General features: G+C 47.3%; 1 protein-coding gene across 2 annotated transcripts in view; it reads left to right on the top strand.

Annotated features, from left to right (window-relative positions):
* Nucleotides 1-21,394, top strand: part of DCX-EMAP (Doublecortin-domain-containing echinoderm-microtubule-associated protein) — a 92,659-nt gene extending 71,265 nt beyond the window's left edge. For both annotated transcript variants that reach the window (XM_069337328.1, XM_045754702.2), the window contains exons 7-24: nucleotides 2,585-2,809; nucleotides 3,219-3,335; nucleotides 3,781-3,965; nucleotides 5,639-5,712; nucleotides 7,616-7,766; nucleotides 8,833-8,982; nucleotides 9,795-9,966; nucleotides 10,446-10,541; nucleotides 11,618-11,752; nucleotides 12,129-12,263; nucleotides 12,504-12,632; nucleotides 13,014-13,142; nucleotides 13,742-13,870; nucleotides 14,045-14,207; nucleotides 14,846-15,028; nucleotides 15,405-15,500; nucleotides 15,888-15,996; nucleotides 17,285-21,394. In XM_069337328.1, coding sequence (XP_069193429.1) covers nucleotides 2,585-2,809; nucleotides 3,219-3,335; nucleotides 3,781-3,965; nucleotides 5,639-5,712; nucleotides 7,616-7,766; nucleotides 8,833-8,982; nucleotides 9,795-9,966; nucleotides 10,446-10,541; nucleotides 11,618-11,752; nucleotides 12,129-12,263; nucleotides 12,504-12,632; nucleotides 13,014-13,142; nucleotides 13,742-13,870; nucleotides 14,045-14,207; nucleotides 14,846-15,028; nucleotides 15,405-15,500; nucleotides 15,888-15,996; nucleotides 17,285-17,432 — 2,526 coding nt within the window. In that variant the 3' untranslated portion in view covers nucleotides 17,433-21,394. The remainder of the gene's footprint in view (nucleotides 1-2,584; nucleotides 2,810-3,218; nucleotides 3,336-3,780; nucleotides 3,966-5,638; nucleotides 5,713-7,615; nucleotides 7,767-8,832; nucleotides 8,983-9,794; nucleotides 9,967-10,445; nucleotides 10,542-11,617; nucleotides 11,753-12,128; nucleotides 12,264-12,503; nucleotides 12,633-13,013; nucleotides 13,143-13,741; nucleotides 13,871-14,044; nucleotides 14,208-14,845; nucleotides 15,029-15,404; nucleotides 15,501-15,887; nucleotides 15,997-17,284) is intronic.
* Nucleotides 21,395-22,426: the final 1,032 nt, after the last annotated feature.

A 22,426-nucleotide genomic window follows, 5' to 3' on the forward strand; every position in this document is an offset into this window, starting at 1 on the left:
TTGCTTCCATCCTCACCTGATCAATATCTCACCTGGTAACGTAATTAGCCCGTTCATTTGTTAACGTTTTTTCTCCTCCTTTGAAGTCACCAGTCCCTGAAAAACCTCGACCACTGTTTTGCGTTCTTACAGCTTCTCAGAGTATGAATTTGTGTCACACGGTGTCAGACTGGGTCACGCTATGTCACACTGTGTCAGACTGTGTCACGCTATGTCACACGGTGTCATCTTGTGTCACGCTATGTCACACTGTGTCAGACTGTGTCACGCTATGTCACACTGTGTCATCTTGTGTCACGCTATGTCACACTGTGTCACACTGTGTCAGACTGTGTCACGCTATGTCACACTGTGTCAGACTGTGTCACGCTATGTCACACTGTGTCAGACTGTGCCACGCTATGTCACACTGTGTCACGCTATGTCTCACTGTGTCAGACTGTGTCACGCTTTGTTGCACTGTCAAGTTGTCACTGTGTAACATTGTCTCAAACTATGTCACAGTGTATTTCACTGCATTAAGCTGTGTCGTGCTGTGGTAGTGAGGTGGGAGTGCCAGGCGCACCACCTCATAATAACTTTAACACTTAAATCGCTTGTAAGTGTTACTTAACGCGTCTGTGGTGGATAGTATCGGTGTCTGCTGTAGCCAGTTGTTGTGGTCTGGTGTCTGCTGTAGCCAGTTGTTGTGGTCTGGTGTCTGCTGTAGCCAGTGGCTGTGGTCTGGTGTCTGTTGTAGTCAGTGGTTGTCGTCTGGTGTCTGCTGTAGTCAGGGGCTGTGGTCTGGTGACTGCTGTAGTCAGTGGTTGTGGTCTGCTGTCTGCTGTAGTCAGTGGTTGTGGTCTGGTGTCTGCTGTAGTCAGTGGTTGTCGTCTGGTGTCTGCTGTAGTCAGGGGCTGTGGTCTGGTGACTGCTGTAGTCAGTGGTTGTGGTCTGCTGTCTGCTGTAGTCAGTGGTTGTGGTCTGGTGTCTGCTGTAGTCAGGGGCTGTGGTCTGGTGACTGCTGTAGTCAGTGGTTGTGGTCTGCTGTCTGCTGTAGTCAGTGGTTGTGGTCTGGTGTCTGCTGTAGTCAGTGGTTGTGGTCTGGTGTCTGCTGTAGTCAGTGGTTGTGGCCTGATCTCTGCTGTAGCCAATGGTTAAGGTCTGGTGTCTGCTGTAGTCAGTGGTTGTGGTCTGGTGTCTGCTTTTGTCAGTGGTTGTCGTCTGGTGTCTGCTGTAGTCAGTGGTTGTCGTCTGGTGTCTGCTGTAGTCAATGGTTGTGGTCTGGTGTCTGCTGTAGCCAATGGTTGTGGTCTGGTGTCTGCTGTAGTCAGTGGTTGTGGTCTGCTGTCTGCTTTTGTCAGTGGTTGTCGTCTGATGTCTGCTGTAGTCAGTGGTTGTGGTCTGGTGTCTGCTGTAGTCAGTGGTTGTGGTCTGGTGTCTGCTGTAGTCAGTGGTTGTGGTCTGGTGTCTGCTGTAGTCAGGGGTTGTGGTCTGGTGTCTGCTGTAGCCAATGGTTGTGGTCTGGTGTCTGCTGTAGTCAGTGGTTGTCGTCTGCTGTCTGCTGTAGTAAGTGGTTGTGGTCTGGTGTCTGCTGTAGTCAGTGGTTGTGGTTTGCTGTCTGCTTTTGTCAGTGGTTGTCGCCTGGTGTCTGCTGTAGCCAGTGGCTGTGGTCTGGTGTCTGCTGTAGCCAATGGTTGTGGTCTGGTGTCTGCTGTAGTCAGTGGTTGTGGTCTGCTGTCTGCTTTTGTCAGTGGTTGTCGTCTGGTGTCTGCTGTAGCCAGTGGCTGTGGTCTGGTGTCTGCTGTAGCCAGTGGTTGTGGTCTTGTGTCTGCTGTAGTCAGTGGTTGTCGTCTGGTGTCTGCTGTAGTCAGGGGCTGTGGTCTGGTGACTGCTGTAGTCAGTGGTTGTGGTCTGGTGTCTGCTGTAGCCAATGGTTGTGATCTGGTGTCTGCTGTAGTCAGTGGTTGTGGTCTGCTGTCTGCTGTAGCCAGTGGCTGTGGTCTGGTGTCTGCTGTAGCCAGTGGTTGTGGTCTGGTGTCTGCTGTAGCCAGTGGTTGTAGTCTGGTGACTGCTGTAGTCAGTGGTTGTGGTCTGCTGTAGCCAGTGGCTGTGGTCTGGTGTCTGCTGTAGCCAGTGGTTGTGGTCTGCTGTCTGCTGTAGCCAGTGGCTGTGGTCTGGTGTCTGCTGTAGCCAGTGGTTGTGGTCTGGTGTCTGCTGTAACCATTGGTTGTGGTCTGGTCTCGTCTGCGTAGGAGACCAAGTGTCTCTGGCACTCAAGACATGTGTCCTGTGTCATGTGTCATTCCACAGCGGCAGAGTGTGTGTGTTCCCAGCCTCAGTGGAGACACCTGTCATCTTACACTTACCTTGTTATCTTTAACTTCTAACAAGATATAACTTCCTCCTCCCGTTATTCGTGCAGTTTTCGGCATGCACGTCTTTTGGTTATACATTTAATCATTTTTATAACCTTGCTGTATTATACAATATTTGAAATTTGGAACTAAACTATTGAATATTTTCATTTAAAGCAAATCAGAAGAGTTTAATGTGGCATCAATCATAATTGTTCTTACTAACTCCATCCTTCTTTGGTTTGAAGAATCTGCCATATGGACGACACCGTCCTGATTGGAACCAGAACGCCTTAGTGAGTGTGGTGGGGACGGGCGGGGGAGGCGAACCGGGCCGTGCTGGCTCCCCCGTCGTCAGAGAAGTCTCCAAGAAGAGCTCCGCTGAGAGCAGCAAGTCCGGTAACAACAGCAAGCCGGGCTCCAGGGAGGGACGCACTATCAAGATCATCAACAACATTGACCACAACCAAGAGGTAAGCAGCCAGCCTTCTTGTGACCTCTGTGTTTTGTACTGCTGACTTTGTCTTCAGTCATGTGTTGATGCCTCTGTCAGCAGCAACCGTTCCTCTGTGACCTTTCAATCTTTGCCACCGTCCATTTGGCTTCCTCACACATCAACCAGCATGTTTTTCAATCGTCCTCCTTAAGCTGTATAACTACAGTTCTCAATGTCACTTTACTAGTCTCATACCTGCCTCACGTTATGAATATACCTGTCTCGCCTTACGACCACACCTGCCTCATCTTACGACTACACCTGTCTCGCTTTACGACCACACCTGCCTCGCTTTACGACCACACCTGCCTCGCTTTACGACCACACCTGCCTCGCTCTACGACCACACCTGCCTCACTGACATACCTGCTATACTCTCCCCACAGAGAACAGTGTTGGTCAACATGAAGACGATTAACCTGTGGGAGGAGGTGGTGAAGGACCTGGGCAAGATGTTCAAGATGAGCGGCCAGCTCCACCTCTTCACCACCTGGGGCCAAGAGGTAAGTGGCTAGCAGGGTCTTAGAGTTTAGTATATTGTAGTGTTTCGCAAGATACGTGGCCAAGGCAACTTAAGAAGGTGGCCAAGGTAGCTTAAAGAGGCGGCCAAGGGAACTGTTGTGGGCAGGATTATGCTTGTGGGGAGGACTATTGTGGTCAGTGCTGTTGGAAGTTAGGTCAACTTGAATTTGGTCATGCAGCCCTCCCCCACAACACCCCCACAACACCCAACCACAACACGCCACTACAACACTCTACCACAACACTACCACAACACCCTCAATAGAGCCCAAAGAAGCTCAGCAACCTTTACACCACTTGATTGACAGTTGACAGGAGGGACCAAAGAGCCGAAACACCCCCCCCCTCCCCTGCCCAAGCAGAGCCAGGTGAATACAACAAGGTGAGGTACTCCCACTAGACCAAATCTTCCCACTCCATCAACAGGTGAAGAGCTTCTCGCAGTTCAAAAACGACTTCGCCAACGTGGACACCTTCTACGTGAGCCTGAACAACGCCGGGATCCCCAACAAGCCGCACAACGCCTCTTCTTCCACCGGTGTAGCGCCCGAGACCGCCGGTGGGGGCCACAGGAGGACCCTCAGCAGTGACGAGGACAAGAAAACAGCCAGGTACAGTTGTTTCTGTGGCCCGTCTGGCATCCTGTCTCGTCTCTCTCTCTCTGTCTAATAATAATTGTAGATTTAATGCGTTTATTTGTCGTCTTGCGTATCTGTTCGTCGTCCGGGTTAATGTAAGGCCAGAACCGTAGGTGAGAGGTATGAGTTACGAGGAAAGATTAAAGGAGAATCCTTTCCTAAGAGGCCTGGTCGACGACCGGGCCGCGGGGACGCTAAGCTCCGGAAGCACCTCAAGGTAAGAGAAGAAGCAAGGGGGAGACATGATCATCACTGGAGTGGCCTCGAACGAGCCAACTCATCTTCTGCAGTTTCCAGAAAATTCATATGTTGCCATATGGCAAGTCTTCTCTGTGCCGCCTTTGCCCAATTCAAGTATGCCATTGCCGCCATATGAAGGATCCGTCCTTGCATGTCAAGCATTTGCCCTCAAGGCCGATATGTCCTTGTAATGGCGAAGCTGAGCCCATATGGCAACCCATATAAAGAGCCTGTGCTCGTATGGCAGCCTGCCAGAGAGATAGTGCCTGTGTGTACGGTTGCCCAGGTAACAACATTCCTTTACGAACAATGTCAGATAATATGTGATTTCCGTCCACCTCCTAGAGTGTGTTTATATACGGGTCGATTACCGGGGGCGTGCTGGGCCTTCACACACACCTCTGTAGCACCTGCTTACTTGGCCTGCAGGCGCTGATGAACGGCTCTGCCCCGCTTCCTCTGTTTCTTATTGATTTGTGTTATACGTGTTATAGTTTTCCTTGTGATATAATGATATATTTTCCTTGTGTTTTATTTTTTCTACGGTGGCGTTTGGTGTTTCTTAAGATATCATAGAATGTTTTCCTTAAGGCTTTGTAGACTGTCTTCCTTAAAGTATCGTAGAATGTCTTCCTTAACGTATTGTAGACTGTTTTCCTTAAGGTATTGGAAAATGTCTTCCTTAAAGTATCGTAGAATGTCTTGCTTCAGGTATCGTAGAATGTCATCCGTAAACTTCGCAGGATTAATGATGATTTTAAACATAGGTGGGGTCGGAGTCCCCCCAGTGCCCTATCCCTCTCGTGAAGGCATGGCTCCGATGCCCAGCCTTCACATCTGTTTGTAGATGTGAAACATTCTATGCCGAGTCCATAGACCTTGGTTATAGTTTAAATATTAGTAAATTCAGAGATATTGACTTTCAAAACGTGTGTTCAGATGAGACCATTTGCATTTTTGACACGTCCTTTTGGTTACGGTGATTGAGACAGTGTGCGTGAAAAAGGTTCGCAGTTTAATGTTTTGAAAATATGATAGATAGACATGAATGAAAATGGCTGGATCTAAAAGGCCTTGTGTAGAACGAAACAACAGTAGGCCTACTGTTGTTTCGGGATGATTATGTTCTTCCGTTTTATCATTCTTATTCGCCGCTTTTCTTTATCATAATATCTATCAGTTTCCCCTCAAACCCCTTATCACTTCGCTCTTCTTCTCTTCCTCCTCTCAACTCCCCTCTTTTTTTTGCCATTATCTCTCGTCTCTCTTTCGTCACCTTCATCTCTCGTCTCCCCTCATCTCTTTCCTTACCTGCCTTATATCTCCCCTCTCCCCACCTGCCCTCACCTCCCCACCTGCCCTCCTGCCCTCACCTGTCCTCACCTCCTCTCTCCTTGCCTTCACAGAGCGGACCGTCGAACAACTAAGACTGCTAAACGACCTCCCCTCAGACGGTACACGAGCGAGCCCACGCTCAAGGGTGAGTACCTTCTCAAGCATCAACCGACGTTCAAGCGTTGGTTGATGCTCAAAGTGACACCTGTAATCCGTTTCTTTTTTTTTTACAAGCGTCGGTTGATGCTCAAGGGACACCTGTAATCCGTGTCTTGTTACTTGAGAGCCATCTATTGCCTGAGTGTTTACACTAACTTGAGCACCACCTCATTCTTGAATGCCACCTCTAGAGTGACTTTTACATTTTAAGTGTCTCTCTGGTTAGTGTGTTTTGTTACTTAAGTGCCCTTTGTTTCTTGAGCGCCCCCTCTAAGTTAAATACCAACTGTATCTTAATTGTCAACTGTAACTTAAGTATCACCTGTAACTTGGAATCTCTGCTCAGTTGAGCATCAGCAGTCACTTGAGTAATCAGCCGTTGCTTGAGTGCCACCTGTTGCTTGAGTGTCACTTTATGCTTCAATACCGCCAGTTGAAATTAGTAAACATTCTAATTTAAGTGTTAATTGGGGTCACGTTGAGTCTAAGACACACACACACACACACACACACACACACACACACACACACACACACACACACACACACACACACACACACACACACACATCATACCCGGACTGAGATAACATAACCTTGATATCAAAAGTTTTAATCATTGCTCCTGGTGCCTCGCCTGTGGACTTGGAGCAGCGTATCCAGACATTCCAGGTGAGTGAACTCCTCTACGGAGTAACGACACTTTACCTTTCTAAACACCATCAATTTCTAACCCCCACTTAACTATTATTACTCTCTGTTGTTTGTGACTTAGTGCGCCGTTGACGGGCTTACTGTTGGCTTCCCGAGCAAGGCTCAACAGGTTGACTTTTACCTTCCAGGAAATCGTCTTTTCCAGCTACCTAACACATGCCTGCATCAGTGGTACTTGATATAGGAATCCTTATTCGTCCTACCAAAGAAATGTGACTCCAAACTCATGAGACTGATTCTCTGCAAGGATTCTCTTGGAGGATTCCTGGAAGGATTCCTTAGGATTCCCTGGAAGGATTCATTACATGCTTTTAGAACTGTCATGAGGGCAAGTCTGAAGGGAATCAGGTAGCATAATCAAAGCAATAAGCCGATATTGGCCTAAATTGGCTATCACAAATATTGCCAACTTACAAAGAATATTAAAATAAGAAAATCAATAGATTAGAAATGCTATGATTACACTGCTTTAGGCCACTTGACAGCCGTTTCCACACTTGACAAATATAGATGACACTGAAATTTCACACAGATCGTGTGAGTGTAGATCATTTGCTTGCAACTATTTAATCGAAATATTTGTATATTGGTATACAAGATAGATTTATATATTAGCATACATATTTTGTAGTCGCAGTTGTATTATAAATTCATAAAACATTAGCAATGTTCAGTTTCTTCTCTGTTGCCAATGGCAACTTGCTTTCAACAAATTCTGCATTCTATTTTGACGTCCTTCATTGGTCGCCATTAACTGTTGCCACGATGACGTGAGTGTTGCCTTAACTCGGCTTGTTGACCTCTCATTGGCCAGCCAGGTAGGCTCTAGTTCCCTGTGTGCTTCCTGCTGTGCTGGACTTGTACTGGCTGCCTCCTCCAGTTCCCACCCCACACCCTACCCACCCCCACACCCTTCCATACCCACACCCACCCCCACACCCTCCCAACAGCTGCACCATTATAATCTTACCCTTACATTACCTCACGATTTAACTTGTTTACAATTGCATTTTATTCCTTTATGTGCAATTTCCTCTATGTACGTCTGTATAACGTGAGGACACGAGTGTAAACAAATTATTATTATTATGTATATTTTAGATATTCTTGTTAGTCATTTTCTCATTATCATAGTGTTATTGCTGAATAATAATGTAAGTGGTGTGGTGTGGCAGAGTCAGGAGAGGAGAGCGAGGCGGAGGAGGTGACGGACGGACGCTCTGCCGTCGTCACCATCAAGGGCCAGCGGAGGGTACTGCACGCCCCGAGGAACCCCGTCTCCTACGTGCCGGCTCCTCCTCGGGCACAGCTGCAGCTCGACTGGGTGTATCCTTTTGTTGCTACGAGCTTTGTGGTGGTTCTAGTGGTGATGGTGATGGTGCTAGTGGTGACGGTGGTGGTCCTAGTGGTGATGGTGGTGGTGCGGGCTGTGTCTTTTATATCATTCCGCCACGCTGAACACCCGTCCAAAAGGCCACCCGTCCAGGGGGCCACGAGTATTTCTTTACATTACTTTGTCTGTGTTTCCAGCTTCCCCTCTTGTGTTCTGTTGCCCTATTTTCGCTACATTTCAAAAGCCTGATGTTGCCACAGTCCACCAGTGTGTTGCATGATGACAGTAGTTGGATGGGTGAACGGTAGGGATAATGGGAGGTTGACCGGAACCTGATCTACTTAAACAATGTTTGGCGGTATGCTGCAAACATTGCAGGGAGATATGTTGCAATGTCCGTGACAACATTATATGAACATCAAGATATCCTCTACACAGCTGTGTTTAGTTGCCACCTTCATTGCCTCCATGTGGTCAGGTCAAGACCAACAAGGTCACCATGACACATGTATGACGCACCTCGACATATCGTGTCACGAATCTCCTGCCACCCCTCACCTACCAGCCCCAGCCCCCCCTCCCCTCACCCCAAAACTCCCCTCACCCTTCTCCTCCACCTATCAATCCCTCTACTCCCCACCCACCCCCTTCTCATGTAACATTTGTCATAACATTAGATCACATCTGGTCATTGTAGGCACGTGGATCCTGGTCCAGGTGAGGACACGTGGCGCCTGGTCCAGGTGAGAGAGGAGTCTGCAGTGTGATCTATGATGCAGTCACATATCCGGTGTGGTGGTGGCCATGATGCCCGCTGGCACGCCACCTTCCGCACGCCTCCCTACCAACGCTTCCCTCCCCACGCTTCCCTCCCTTCCCACGCCTTCCTGTACACGCCTCCGTCCTCACCACACCAGTGCAGGATTGAGGCAAATAATATTTGCAACACACCATATCCTCCCTGCTCTCTTATATCATGTTCCTGGTCCTACCATCACGGGCCGCGCCGCTAATGGTCTCTGAGAGGTGTTTACGACTCCTTAACGAGCTAACCACCAGTTACGGGTACCGGGGCAGCGACACCAAGAGGAACCTGTGGGTGCTGCCCTCTGGGGAACTGCTCTACTATGTAGCGGCCGTGGCTGTCATCCTGGACCGCACTGACGACGTCCAGAGACACTACACCGAGCACTCGGAAGATATTCAGTGGTAAGTGTCACGCCCCGGTGCCTGTATCACAGCACAATACTCCGTCTCTGTCTATACTCTAACGTTGGAATACAACATTTCTATATCAAATAATGATTCTTGTGTTGGGCTATATTATTTTAGAATATAACTGCAGTACGGTTCAGTGTAAATAAACACCGACTAATTTTGATATTACATTTAGATTTGGAAGCTGTATTCGTAGGTGATTTATATAAACTATTACAGTTGTAAACGAACAAATCCACAAGGGCCGTGACGAGGATTCGAACCTGCGTACGGGAGCATATTACAGTTGTGGTTGTAATGATTGATTGCCCACCACTCTCCCCCTCCCCCCACAAACTGATTGAATGACTTTTGATTTAATCAAAGGATAATATTGTGACAATGTTCAATAGTCCTATAATATTTTATCACATTTTCTGTCGCTCTGGTAGTTTTTATTTGTCTGGACAATAGAATAATAACAATATTACCAGAAAATACGTGATTTTCTTATACGCTGTAATACCTAAACATTTAAAAACATCTTAGCTTTAATTAAATTGGTCGGTTTATGAAAGTTCATTAAACTTCTACGTTTTCTATGCACTGGCATATTTAATTAATCATATAAGTTTCCTCGACGTCACTGTAGGAAATGTTGAACATGTGCCACAGAGGCATTAGGTGAAAGAAAACGTGTTTTACCATTTCTGTCCTCCCCTGAGAATTGAGCCCTGGGTTGTGAGTCGAGGACGTAGACTGCTGTGCTACAGGACCCATGTGTGTGTGTTAATATGTGACCCGCTGGTCTTTCTCTGACGCAGCATGGCGCTCCACCCGTCACGGGACCTGGTAGCCTCTGGCCAGCGGGCGTCCCGGGGCAACCGCTCCTCTGCCCACGTCAGGGTGTGGCACGCCCGCACCCTCGCCACCCTTCACGTCCTGGGCAAGAAGGAACTCGGGGCGGGCATCCTAGCCGTTGCTTTCTCCACCAGGGTGAGTCCCCGACCTTCCATGGGGTTACCTCTCCAGACCCCCTTCTGAAGAGTCCCTAAAGTCTCTTATAGAGCGAGTCCCTGGAAGTATAGGTGGCAGCAGAAGTAGAGGAAACAACAGTAGTAGCAGGTTGCTGTTTGTTTTAGATTTAGCTACTCAGAATGAAATGTCCATGTTGCACGGGCTATAATGACCCCATAACAGTAGTGGGTGTAGCAGTAGTGGTTATAAGAGAAGTGGAAGTGGGTTATAGTGGAAATTGTTGCAGTTGATAAAATAATTGTTATAATATCAAAGTTGTATTTAATTCATATCATAAGCACTTTCCTTCAACTAGCTAGTCGAACCTGTTTCTGAACTTACATCGAACAATTAAAATTGTAAATAGTCATCTGTTTTTTTCCTCTTTTACATCACCAGTTCTTATATACCTTTTAACGACAGCATCTCTCTCTCTCCCTGACACACGGGCCGTTCAGAACAACGGAGACTTCCTGCTGGCGGTGGACGCCGACAAGGAGCACCTGCTCTCCGTCTGGACGTGGGAGAATGAGAAGGTCTTCGGCAAGGTGGCGGTCAGTACCCGGCGTCCTCAAGTAAAATTAATGCCATACAGATTATCAATAACAATAGTTTTAAAACAATATGTGCAACCACCAGAAGCAAACAAATGACAACATATGGCAAACAAAGATAACAAATACATAATAACAAAACACGTATATTCAGAGCTGTGATGACTTCAGTATCTAGACACATAATGCAAATTGAGGAATGGACCATACATGTTTCTGAAGTATTTAGTCTTCTTCCAAACAAGCGTATGGAGGGGAGTTATAGCGATCATAGAGAGGGCTGAACCTATAAGCAGAACCGGTTAAGCATAACCATCATTAGAAAGGGCTTCAACTGTTGTATACTAGATACAGTAAACCATAAACTTCTTAGAGAAGCGGTTGAACTACGAGAAACGTTTGGGAGAACTGAACCCTACAACACTAGAGAAGATAGAGGGAACATGGTAACGACATACACGATTCTCAGGGATAGCGACATCTTTCAGGAACCTAAATAAGGAGGCATTTAAATCGCTGTACAGCGTCTACGTGAGGTCAGTTTTAGAGAATACCCCCCACATCGTGGAGCCCCACCTAAAAAAACATTTAAGGAGACATGAAAAGGTTCAAAAGTTTGTAACGTGGCTCGTCCTAGAATTACGAGAGATGGGGTATAAAGTAAAACTGAAAGAACTAGACCTGACGTAGCTAGAAAAAAGAGGGAAGACATGATAGAGACATTAAATACTTAGGGGGATTGATAGAGTGGAAAAAGCGGAAATGTTCTCAAAGAACAGTAATAGTACAAGAGGACATGGATGGAAGCTTGAGACTGGGACGAGTCATAAAGATATCAAAAACTTTTAATTTACCGTAAGAGTAGTGGGAAAATGTAATGAACTCAATGGGCAGGTTGTGGAAGCGAACAACATTTATCATTTCAACACATATGTGATAGGGAAATAAGTCAGGAGTCTTTGCACAAGACAACCGGAGGTTAGAAAGCCGTGGTCCAAGAGTTACTGCTCGATCCTGCAGGCACAAATAGGTGAACACACACACACACGCGTCAGTGATGTGGTGTTGTGTTACAGACTCACCAAGACCACGTGTTCGGTGCCGCCTTCCACCCGTTCGACAACAATCTGATCGTCACCTACGGACGGGGTATCCTCTCTCTCTGGGCCAGGAGGAAGGATGGCATCTTCATACGCTCCGACCTTGTCCAGGTGAGGCTGGGGACGTGCAGGGGGAGACCAGGGGGCATGCTGGGGCAGGCCGGGGGCATGCTGGAGAGGACAGGGACGTGCTGGGGAAGCCAATTGGCCGCCCCCGTAAGTAGGTTTACGGGGGAGGCCAAGATCGCACCGGGAAAGTTTTATCTAAAACATATACAAAAAATCACTCCTCTTCGTGGGCGAGAGAGAGAAGCCGAGGATATGAGTAGAGGCCGAATAAGTGGGTGAAGGTCTGGATGAAGACCGGGGACATGGGGGCAGGCCAGGACATGGGTGTTGGCCAAGGGACTTGCATTAATGGTGGCTGGTGATATATGTCGAGTCTTTGTTGCCATATTTTGACATGAAACTCGTGTGGCGCCCGCAGGAGAGCTCTGGCAGGACGATAACTACGCTGGAGTTCACTCCATCAGGCGACCTCATCACCGGGGATCACGAGGGCGTCCTCACCGTCTGGAGCGTCGACGCCGAAGGAGACTACTTCGTCAAGAAAGAGTTCCAGGTCAGATATTAAATAAAACTAATCTTCAGTTTGTTGTTGTTGCTGTCTATGTACCACTTTCTATTTATTTTGGTTCTCTATGAACCCATGTTCTACTTATCTGCGTCTTTTTCGCTCTCCTACCTGCCGCTTGCTCCTTCACGATCCTCTGTTTTCACTTCGTCTTTTCTTCACCTTTCCTCTCCCGCCTTCTTCCTTGATTATTTCCTTATCTAATCGTGTTCTTTGCGCGTCTCGCAGGCCCACAAGAGCGCCATCAACAGCCTTAAGCTACTGAGCGAAGGAACTGTGCTCTCGGGCGGCGACAAGGACCGGAGGATCATCGCGTGGGATTGTGAGGAGGACTTCGAGAAGATCACAGAGACAAAGGTGGGTTCTTGGCCAGCTCGGATACGTGGATATATATCGATATGCCAGATCGAAGACTCCTCCATTCCTGAGAGAAACATCCACTCCTCGTCATTTCATACCCCCTCCCCTACCTGACACTTCTTTCTTCCTTCTAGCACATCTTAGGGTGTATACACCCAGTGAGGTATACTTCACTTCTCAGTGTTTCCACACTTTGAGTTGACTCTAGCCTTCATGTTCTGGACTAAAGTACACTTGGTGTGTAGTCAGTAAGGTATTGTAGTGGGGCTTCATAACCCTCCAGAGGGGTGGCAAGCCTTTAGCCAACACCAAGCCAATCCTATCACACCTTAAGACTCCACACATAACGTGTTTCTTTCCTCCTCTCCCCGCCGTCAGCTACCGGATCAAGCAGGGGGCATCAGGACCCTGTACCCTCAGCGGCCGGGCCACCACGACGGTAACATCTACGTCGGGACCACCAAGAACATGATCCTGGAGGGCTCCCTACAACGACGCTTCAACCAGGTACCTTGTTCATCCAGATATTTCATCTGCTTGCCAATTGGCAAGCAGATGAAATATCTGGTAAAATTCCCCCCAAAATTGTATTACCAACAAATATCTGGTAAAATCCCAATCCTTTGGTAAATCCCAACTGGGAAAGTTGGGATTTACCAAAGTACATCATTCATATACTCCTGGGGGCTAGTACATCATCCAGCAGTATTCCATGAGAGAAAATAGTGATTCATCCACTTCTTGCATGCATATTATTCATCGTACTTTCGGGTATTTAGTGATTCATCCAAATATGTCATCCACATGTATTGCTTGGGGGAAGTAGTGATTTAACCTGTAGAGGTTAGTGTGATCTGCTTAAAAACAAAAGGTCCCGGGTTCGTATCCAGGACAGTACCAAACGTTTGGGTATATTCCCCTACACTTGATGCTCCTGTCCGCTTTGCAGTAAATGGGCACCTGGGAGTTAGTCGACTGTTGTGGGTTGTAACTTAGGTAAGGTCAGTAGTTGACCTAGAGGAAGGACGGGGACACGAGTAGACTTCAGTTAGCCTGAGTATATGATTCCAGTTCCCGACATGGGTTGTCATTATACATGCCGACAGGTGGTGTTTGGACACAGCAAGCAGCTGTGGGGGCTGGCAGTGAACCACATGGATGGCACCGTCGCCACCGCCGGCTACGACAAAAACATCATTAAATGGAGAGACTTCCAACTGGAATGGCGCATTCAGGTGTGTGTGTCTATCTGTCTAAGTAGAGGGACACGCAAGCAGCAATGTGGCGTCTCCCGCTTGTTATAATGCATCACATTTGATCAAATTCTGTAAGGTGAATAACTTGCAAACATATTTTCCAACACTTGTATGTACCTACACTGTTGTTCATGTGTATGTGTGTGACCGCAGGCCCAGAGCGAGTGTGTGAGCGTGGCGGTGCATCCCCAGGGCACCAGGATATCAGCAGGCACCATCGACGGTCACTTGGTGGTGGTGAACGGTCTCACTGGCCAGCACGTCACCACCCTCCGGGTCTGTGGCTCCCCGATATCCTGTCTGGCGTACAACCCTGGTCAGTAACCCCAGCTCTCCTTCTACCTTAATAATAATAATAATAATATTGCACAATCACATTAACGCCATGTATCAATGAGAGAAGCAGTTGGAGCCATTTGGAGGATTCGAACCTGCACCCTGAGCGTAGGAGGGAAGCACTCCTTTACCACACCAGTGCACGCGGGTACTGTGTAAAACCTTTATATGGTATCACGACCCATTGTGGATTCAGTTGAATCCCAGGTTACAGTACTTATCGTGGTCCAGTGGTTTAAGGCGTGTGCTTGGAAGTACCTATGGTGCTGGTTCGATTCCTCCTAATGACGCCATCTGTTTTTATCATTGATATAATATTACTATAGTTTATTGTTATTATTTTATCATTGTTATTTGTATTTGTAGTAATAATATTAATGTTTAATATTTAATATTTTTAATATTTTCGACAATGAGGAGTTCATTTCACTCTATTTTAATATGGAAAGGAAACTATAAGCAGGAATAGATCATTAATATATAGTTATTCTTAAGGCTATTTCTCGCACTGTAGAGAAAGTTGCAATAAAACTGACGATTCCAGTCGAGGGTAAATAATATTTAATATAGTGTAGCCTCTAGTGGGTGGAAGGAGTAAGGTGTTGTGTGTGTGTGCAGGCGGGGAGCTGCTGGCGGTGGGGTCGCAGAACGGCTCTGTGTACCTGTACAGGAGCACCAAGGACGGCTTCGTGTACACCCGCTGCGGGAAGATGACGGGCACCCAGCCGCTCTCTGCGGTCGACTGGAGTACCTCGGGGCGCTATCTTCAGAGCGTCTCCACCGAATACGACGTTATATTTTGTGAGTCTTTGTGTGTGTGTGTGTGTGTGTTGTTGTTGTTACCCTTCTGTGGCCAGCAGGACGTTCGGCTCCTGGTGTCCGCTCCAACACCGCTGACGTTGCATTTGCTCTTGATGATTAAATCTTTGTTCCATATAACAATACTAACCCAGAGTTGATTATCATTGTACAGAGACTCTAAATGGCATTGGCACTAGCATTAGGAACTACTGCAAAATTGCTTAGGGATCTGCATCACTATTCTAACTCCTGCATCACTATTCTAACTCCTGCATCACTATTCTAACTCCTGCATCACTATTCTAACTGTTGTACCTCCACGCCCTCCGATGCCTCCGCCTGGAGGCTACTGTGGTGACGCTGGGTGGACGAGCAGGGAGCCTGGCTGAGCTGACCAGGGTCAAGAACACCCAGGAGGTACGGAACGAGACGTGGGCGACGCAGACCTGTCCCCTGGGCTTCATGGTGCACGGTAAGACCCTCTGTGTCTTTACCTGTCCTCACTTGGTACTGGTAAGACTCTCTGTGTCTTACTGTCACCTAGTCTTTACTCGGTACTTCCTCATAAGTCCAGCGCCTAATGAGACCACACTAGTGAGTCACGCTGTTGACCAGCTAGAAATGACAGCATGTAATAGTTTGATACTGATGTACACAACAGATGAGACGGGTACTAATACTAATAGTCTCATAACACTGTTCATAGAATTGTGCTTCTCATAATTAAAGATCCGTAATGATAGTAGACCAATAACTGTAGGCCAATAACTAGGATGCTACTGTCCACCAAATTATTTGCTTTCCTTGAATACATTCTTACCTAGAGGGCGAGCACTACTGACGTAGGGTGTGTCCACAGGTATATGGAGCGGGAGTAAGGAGGCAGCTACCCAGGTCACAGTGGACCGTGGCCCCCGGGGGGACGTTCTGGCTGTCGGAGACTCTGACGGCTACATCAAGCTCTACAGGTATGAACAAATGTCTCTATAGGTATAACCCCTGCCTCTTATTATATCATGCTTACGTGTAGCATATTCGGGTATATCATGCTCACGTGTATCGTGCTAAGGCGTATCAGGTTCAGGTGTTTCAGGCTCAGGTGTTTTATAAGTTTATTTTTGCTTCGTTGATCCTGTCATCTTTTTCAAAGGCAGAAGTGGAGTGAAAGCAGTTGTATTCACTCCACTGGTTGTGTGAATATTGAGATCGTTGGGGCTGACAGTCCGCAAGTGAATACGTGAATGCATAAACATGTGTCTCTTTCAAGGCTTCCCGCTTGGTGTCGGGAGAGTTTTCATGAGGAAGTTGGAGGTCTTCTTGTTCTTGTAGTAGAGTGTCAACGCTATCATCCACTTGGAGGCGTTAGAGGGGAGGGGGGGGGACACATTTGTATCAATAATGTATTTCACGACTCATTCCTCCACTTTGTGAGCGGTGGAAAAGAAGTTCGTGTAGAATAGTCTAATAGGTGCTACAAATACTGTAGTGTTGACCATTTATTCAGAGGTAGCATGAAAGTTCACCATATTTTTTAATATCCTCGATATATATCCGTTATAGTATTCGTTAGTGACTAGGACCTACCTGCCTTTCTCTACTACATCCTGGTCAACCCGTGTGAGAGAGCGCGGGAAGCTTATAGGCGTTGACGACACTACGCTAGTCCCTGCCAGGGCAGTTACTATACTGAGGTCCGCCCAACCACTTGGGATAGACGGTAGAACGACGGTCTCGCTTCATGCAGGTCGGTGTTCAATCCATGACCGTTCAAGTGATTGTGCACCATTCTTTTCTTCCCCGTCCCATCCCTAATCCTTATCCTGACCCCTTCCAAGTGCTAAATAGTCGTACTGGCTTAACGCTGTATCCTGATAGGTCTTTTCTCTATACTGTGGTGGATCACTATGTAAGTTCCAGTAGTGTAGACTGCGGTGTGAAAGCCGCCATTCCTTTCCCAGACTGATACATGTAGGGGGAGGCAGCTTGCCTTAACTCGCCATCTTCCTTGACATTTGTGACACCTGTGATCAATCATTAGTGTCCTCCCAGTCGTCAGTTTCAGTTGGCTACAAAGTCATATCATGTCTCCTTACAGCCGCTTGTATCTGAATACAGTTATGTGTCCATTTATCCCGAGGTATGTATAACTGTAACTATATGTGTACCCTTATCATCACGTGCCTCTGATTACAAATACTTATGTACCCTTATGCGTATGTTTCTGTGATTTATAATTACCTGTGGTTTCATCGCCAGGTACCCGGTGCTCAGCACGAAAGCTGGCTACCAGGAGTACAAGGTGTACACCTCGTACGTGTCGTCGGTGAGGTTCTCCCACACCGACAACTACCTGTACACCATAGGAGGCACTGACGCCGCGCTCATGCGCTGGAGGATCACCTAGTCGTAGATGTGTCTGCTGCTGCTGGTGTCTGCTGCACGGTCGTCCCCCACAGTGCTAGCCTCGTCATACAGTGCCAGCCTCGTCATACAGTGCTAGCCTCGTCTAACACAGTGCCAGCCTCGTCCCAGACAGTGTCAGCCTCGTCCCCCAGTGCCAGCCTCGTCCCAGACAGTGTCAGCCTCGTCATACAGTGCTGGCCTCGTCCCCCAGTGCCAGCCTCGTCCCACAGTGCCAGCCTCGTCCCCCAGTGCCAGCCTCGTCCCATACAGTGCCAGCCTCGTCCCACACAGTGCCAGCCTCGTCCCACACAGTGCCAGCCTCGTCCCCCACAGTGCCAGCCTCGTCATACAGTGCCTGCCTCGTCATACAGTGCCAGCCTCGTCCCACACAGTGCCAGCCTCGTCCCATACAGTGCCAGCCTCGTCCCCCACAGTGCCAGCCTCGTCCCACACAGTGCCAGCCTCGTCCCCCACAGTGCCAGCCTCGTCATACAGTGCCAGCCTCGTCCCCCACAGTGCCTGCCTCGTCATACAGTGCCAGCCTCGTCCCCCACAGTGCTAGCCTCGTCCCCCACAGTGCCTGCCTCGTCATACAGTGCCAGCCTCGTCCCCCACAGTGCTAGCCTCGTCCCCCACAGTGCCAGCCTCGTCCCACACAGTGCCAGCCTCGTCCCCCACAGTGCCAGCCTCGTCATACAGTGCCAGCCTCGTCCCCCACAGTGCCTGCCTCGTCATACAGTGCCAGCCTCGTCCCCCACAGTGCTAGCCTCGTCCCCCACAGTGCCTGCCTCGTCATACAGTGCCAGCCTCGTCCCCACAGTGCCAGCCTCGTCCCCCACAGTGCCTGCCTCGTCATACAGTGCCAGCCTCGTCATACAGTGCCAGCCTCGTCCCACACAGTGCCAGCCTCGTCCCCCACAGTGCCAGCCTCGTCCCCACAGTGCCAGCCTCGTCCCCACAGTGCCAACCTCGTCGCTCTAGTGCTGCCTGTTTTTGATAACTCCATCGGGGGGAGGGAGACTTCGTTTTAAAATTTCCAGAGTTCCCACTTTTCTCCTGATCAGAGAGAGGATGGCCGAGCTCAGTGATATTGCTGGTAACATCACAGGCGTAGAGCGTAATGGAGAAGCCATGCCAAATCTTTGGATTTTAACTAAATTGTTAGACTTTTACCTCATGGCAGACGTAATCAATAGTTAAGTGATGAGCTACAGTTGTTCATTAAAGCATTATGTGCTGTAATGTTGCAACTGCAGAAAACCAATTGCTAAGTATTTGAGAGGGACTAGCGATTTTGAGCAAGCGAACATTTACATTTTTATTTATATAGATTAATGAGTGTGTGTGTGTCAGTGTCTTGGATATGGATCAGGTGTACTAAGTCTTCGTGTTAAATTAGGATTGAGTGACTGTGTAATATACTGGCAAGTCTTAGTGTGTGACATGTGTAATGAGTGCAAGTGTATAATCTGAGATAGTTTTAGGTGTACTTTTTGTGTAATAAGTGTAAGTGCATTGAGGTGAGCTTCTGTGATATATTGTATAACTAAACTGATACTACACAGCCCCACTGCTACACCCACTCATCTTATTTTGTAATTGTACTATTAAGAACTGATCTATAAGAGGTGACTGAGGTTGTAGGCCTGACACTAGGAGCTAGCAGTGTCCCCCGGGAGGAAGGAGCGGCCTATTGCCCCTCCTTTGCGGATTCCGTTAACGACCTCATAATACAACGGGTCCCATGAAGTACTAAAACTACAGTGGCGATGAAGGTACTGGTAACCTGACCGGTCCTGGTAGAGAGCCAGTCTGAACAATGAAAACAATGATATCAAATATGATGAAAATAATTAAGGCCAACGGGAAAATTTATAATATTGTCGTATATAGAAGCATTGATATCAGCTTCGTCATTTATGCATCTATTGTTTGGCAACACATTTGCTTTACCAACGTTTGATTACGTGGAGAGGTCAGCCACACACACCAGTGCGTGCCAGTATTCATCATGACGCCTCGTGCTAGGGGGAGAGGTCAGTGGAAGAAGGTACACGGTGCTCATCACATGAGCTCCTTGGCTTGAGTAGGAGAACCCGGCTTGGTGCCTTCTTTTGATAGTTACTTAAGTCGGAGAAGAGTTAGCTAGTTAGATATTTAGTAAAGAGTAGCTTATATTCATGACTTGCTGGCAAGACATGATAGTCATGCGAGGGGACTTAAGTTAGGATTGTATTGTGGAGTCAAATAGGAGAGGCGCGGCTGGGGGGTGTTCTTGCTGAACAATTCTCACTGCCTGACGACCTGTGGCACTCCTGGCGGCACTCCGTCCACAACACCTACATGTTGTCTAGTTACCTGTGACAATTTTGTCAATTCCCGTCTGCATGCCATCCTCCCCACCCCACCCCAGCGACCTTTGACATCCCTGCGGGTACCCAGCTTACACGGGGGAGGGGGGAGTTACATTAATGAAGTCCTCCATCTGCTGGTTCTGTAACCCATGCTCCTGAGACCCTCGCGGCGCTACTGGTCGACACGTCTTCACTACACACTTCTTCAGTTATGTGATACTACATAGTCTCCCCGGCTTGGAGCCTTCTTTTGATAATTAATTCAATTATGTGTTTTATATTTCACATCAGCGTGGAATAATTTCTCTAAATGAGGATGTCTGTCCAAGGTTGGAGAGGGGATACTTGGTGGTCAAGCTTCGCCTAATATTGCAGGGTGACTGGTGGGTGTTGGGGACGGTCATATTGGGGGTCAGGGTCAGTACCCATGCTCCCTCTAGAAGGGCATCGGGGTTGACCATCATGCGGCCCTTGAAGACGTGCCAAACCGCGTGTTCTGATGAGAGATGTACAATCTGGGGAGCCCAACACTTTAATGGCACACTTTGGGGTCCACCACACATCAGTATCCATGGTCAAACTTGTGGAGAACACAGAGCCACGGGTTTCCGCTAAATCTAACTAAACCTTTCTGGGTGACGGATGAGGGTATTTGGATATTTTCTAAGTGGTCGGGGTCGGCCCCGTTGCATGGACCTGATGAAAATGAGGCAGATTTGCATTCTAGGGCTCCCAACACTTATAGTGTAGTATTTGTTTGGGTCGACCCTGGCACCACATCAAATGTATATATATATAATAAATATTTATACAGTGGTTGGTAGGGTATTTGCCGCTTGTTATTGTCAAAAGCAAGTTACCAAATCCCGTGAATTGCCACTAGCAGTGTAAGATGTGAAACATTTGTAAAATATTTTAAAAGTTATATATTTCTAGTACAAATCCATAATGATCGTATATACTTCAATATATATATATATATATATAGTTTGTATGCTACAACATTTGTAGCTTTCAGAAGCACATCGCCTCCTGCATGTAATATACTGCACCTCTTGTATATCGTTATTTATGTATATTATATAATGAAATCCACAATAGCATCTTGAGGTTATCTTGAGATGATTTCGGGGCTTTAGTGTCCCCGCGGCCCGGTCCTCGACCAGGCCTCCACCCCCAGGAAGCAGCCCGTGACAGCTGACTAACACCCAGGTACCTATTTTACTGCTAGGTAACAGGGGCATAGGGTGAAAGAAACTCTGCCCATTGTTTTTCGCCGGCGCCTGGGACCGAGCCCAGGACCACAGGATCACAAGTCCAGCGTGCTGTCCGCTCGACTCCCTATGTATGGGTATGTAATGTTAATACCCACGTTATTCTGGACTGAATCTTATATGACAAGGATGAAGGAACAAGGATTAAGGGATGCAATACATCCAGGATATCCTTGAAGGTCCCCGTCAGCACCACGCGGTCTCGGTTGGGTTCCAAGACACGCACAATCTTTACAATTATTCCTAAAAGGTTTTTTTTTTTACGCTTTAGATTTTAAGATGTAAACAATATGGGTCCGTTATGTATAGATTTGATAATATACGTACAACATTTACTGCAGTTTTACTGACACCTTCTACGCAAAATTTAGTACAATGCTGCTAAACAATTGTATAAAAAATCTTATATTTTTGTATGAGAATCCAAACTGGAAACAGTTTTGTTTACTGAAACAGTTTACGAAGTTATTCAATAAAATTTAATGGTTCAGTTGGGAACTACCAAGCTTGTAGATTAAAAGTATTGGAAACTAAAGTCTAAAAAAAATCATAGGAACCTTTATAAGAAGGTTATAGAGGTTATAGATATGATAAAAAATCATAAGAACTTTCGCAATAGGCATTTAAAATGGGGAGATGTTCGCAGTTATCTTCTTCATACTATAGACTAAAATTGAAGCTTTAAATTTAAAGCGTTCCTTAACATCATTAAATTTCGAATATTTCGGCAACCTGAGGGTCCCCCCGAGGGTTACCTCCTCCGGGTCTCCACCAGGGGCTCAGCCCGGCCTAGGAGGCCACGTAGCCGCACACGACACCTCATCTCTGGCCTCCTGCACAGGGCCAGCACACGGCACATGTCACATCCGCGTGTCAGGTCATCCATCAAGGGATACGATGACGGTAATTAACTTTTACGTGGATAAAGAACTTTTTAAACTTTATTTAAAATGTAAATCTTTAAAAAGACATTTGCAAATTGTAATAATAGAAACATTTGTGGGATTTGCATTTGAAAGTGCGGCATAACTTTAAGAATAAGATAACCAGGAGGCTTACCCCTACAGTTTGGGCAAGCGTCTCTCTCCTGGTGAGGGGTCCGGCAACAAAAGAAGCCGTGCAACCATTCCCAAATGGCCAGCTCCTGTGCCAGGTAAGCTCACTACGGGCCCACCAAAGCCCGTGCTACTCGGAACTTGTTCCGAGTAGCTGAATCTATAACAACAACATTCCCGAATGATTCGTAAAACAGTTAATACACTTGGGCAGTTGGCTCGTTTTGTTGACTGCAGTTTAAAGATTCTCTGAGAGTTTCATACTGAAAGCCAAACCACAGATATATTTTTCATCAAATGAATATACTGCCT

This window comes from Procambarus clarkii, chromosome 37 (assembly GCF_040958095.1).
Source record: "Procambarus clarkii isolate CNS0578487 chromosome 37, FALCON_Pclarkii_2.0, whole genome shotgun sequence".
NCBI classification, from domain to species: domain Eukaryota; kingdom Metazoa; phylum Arthropoda; class Malacostraca; order Decapoda; family Cambaridae; genus Procambarus; species Procambarus clarkii.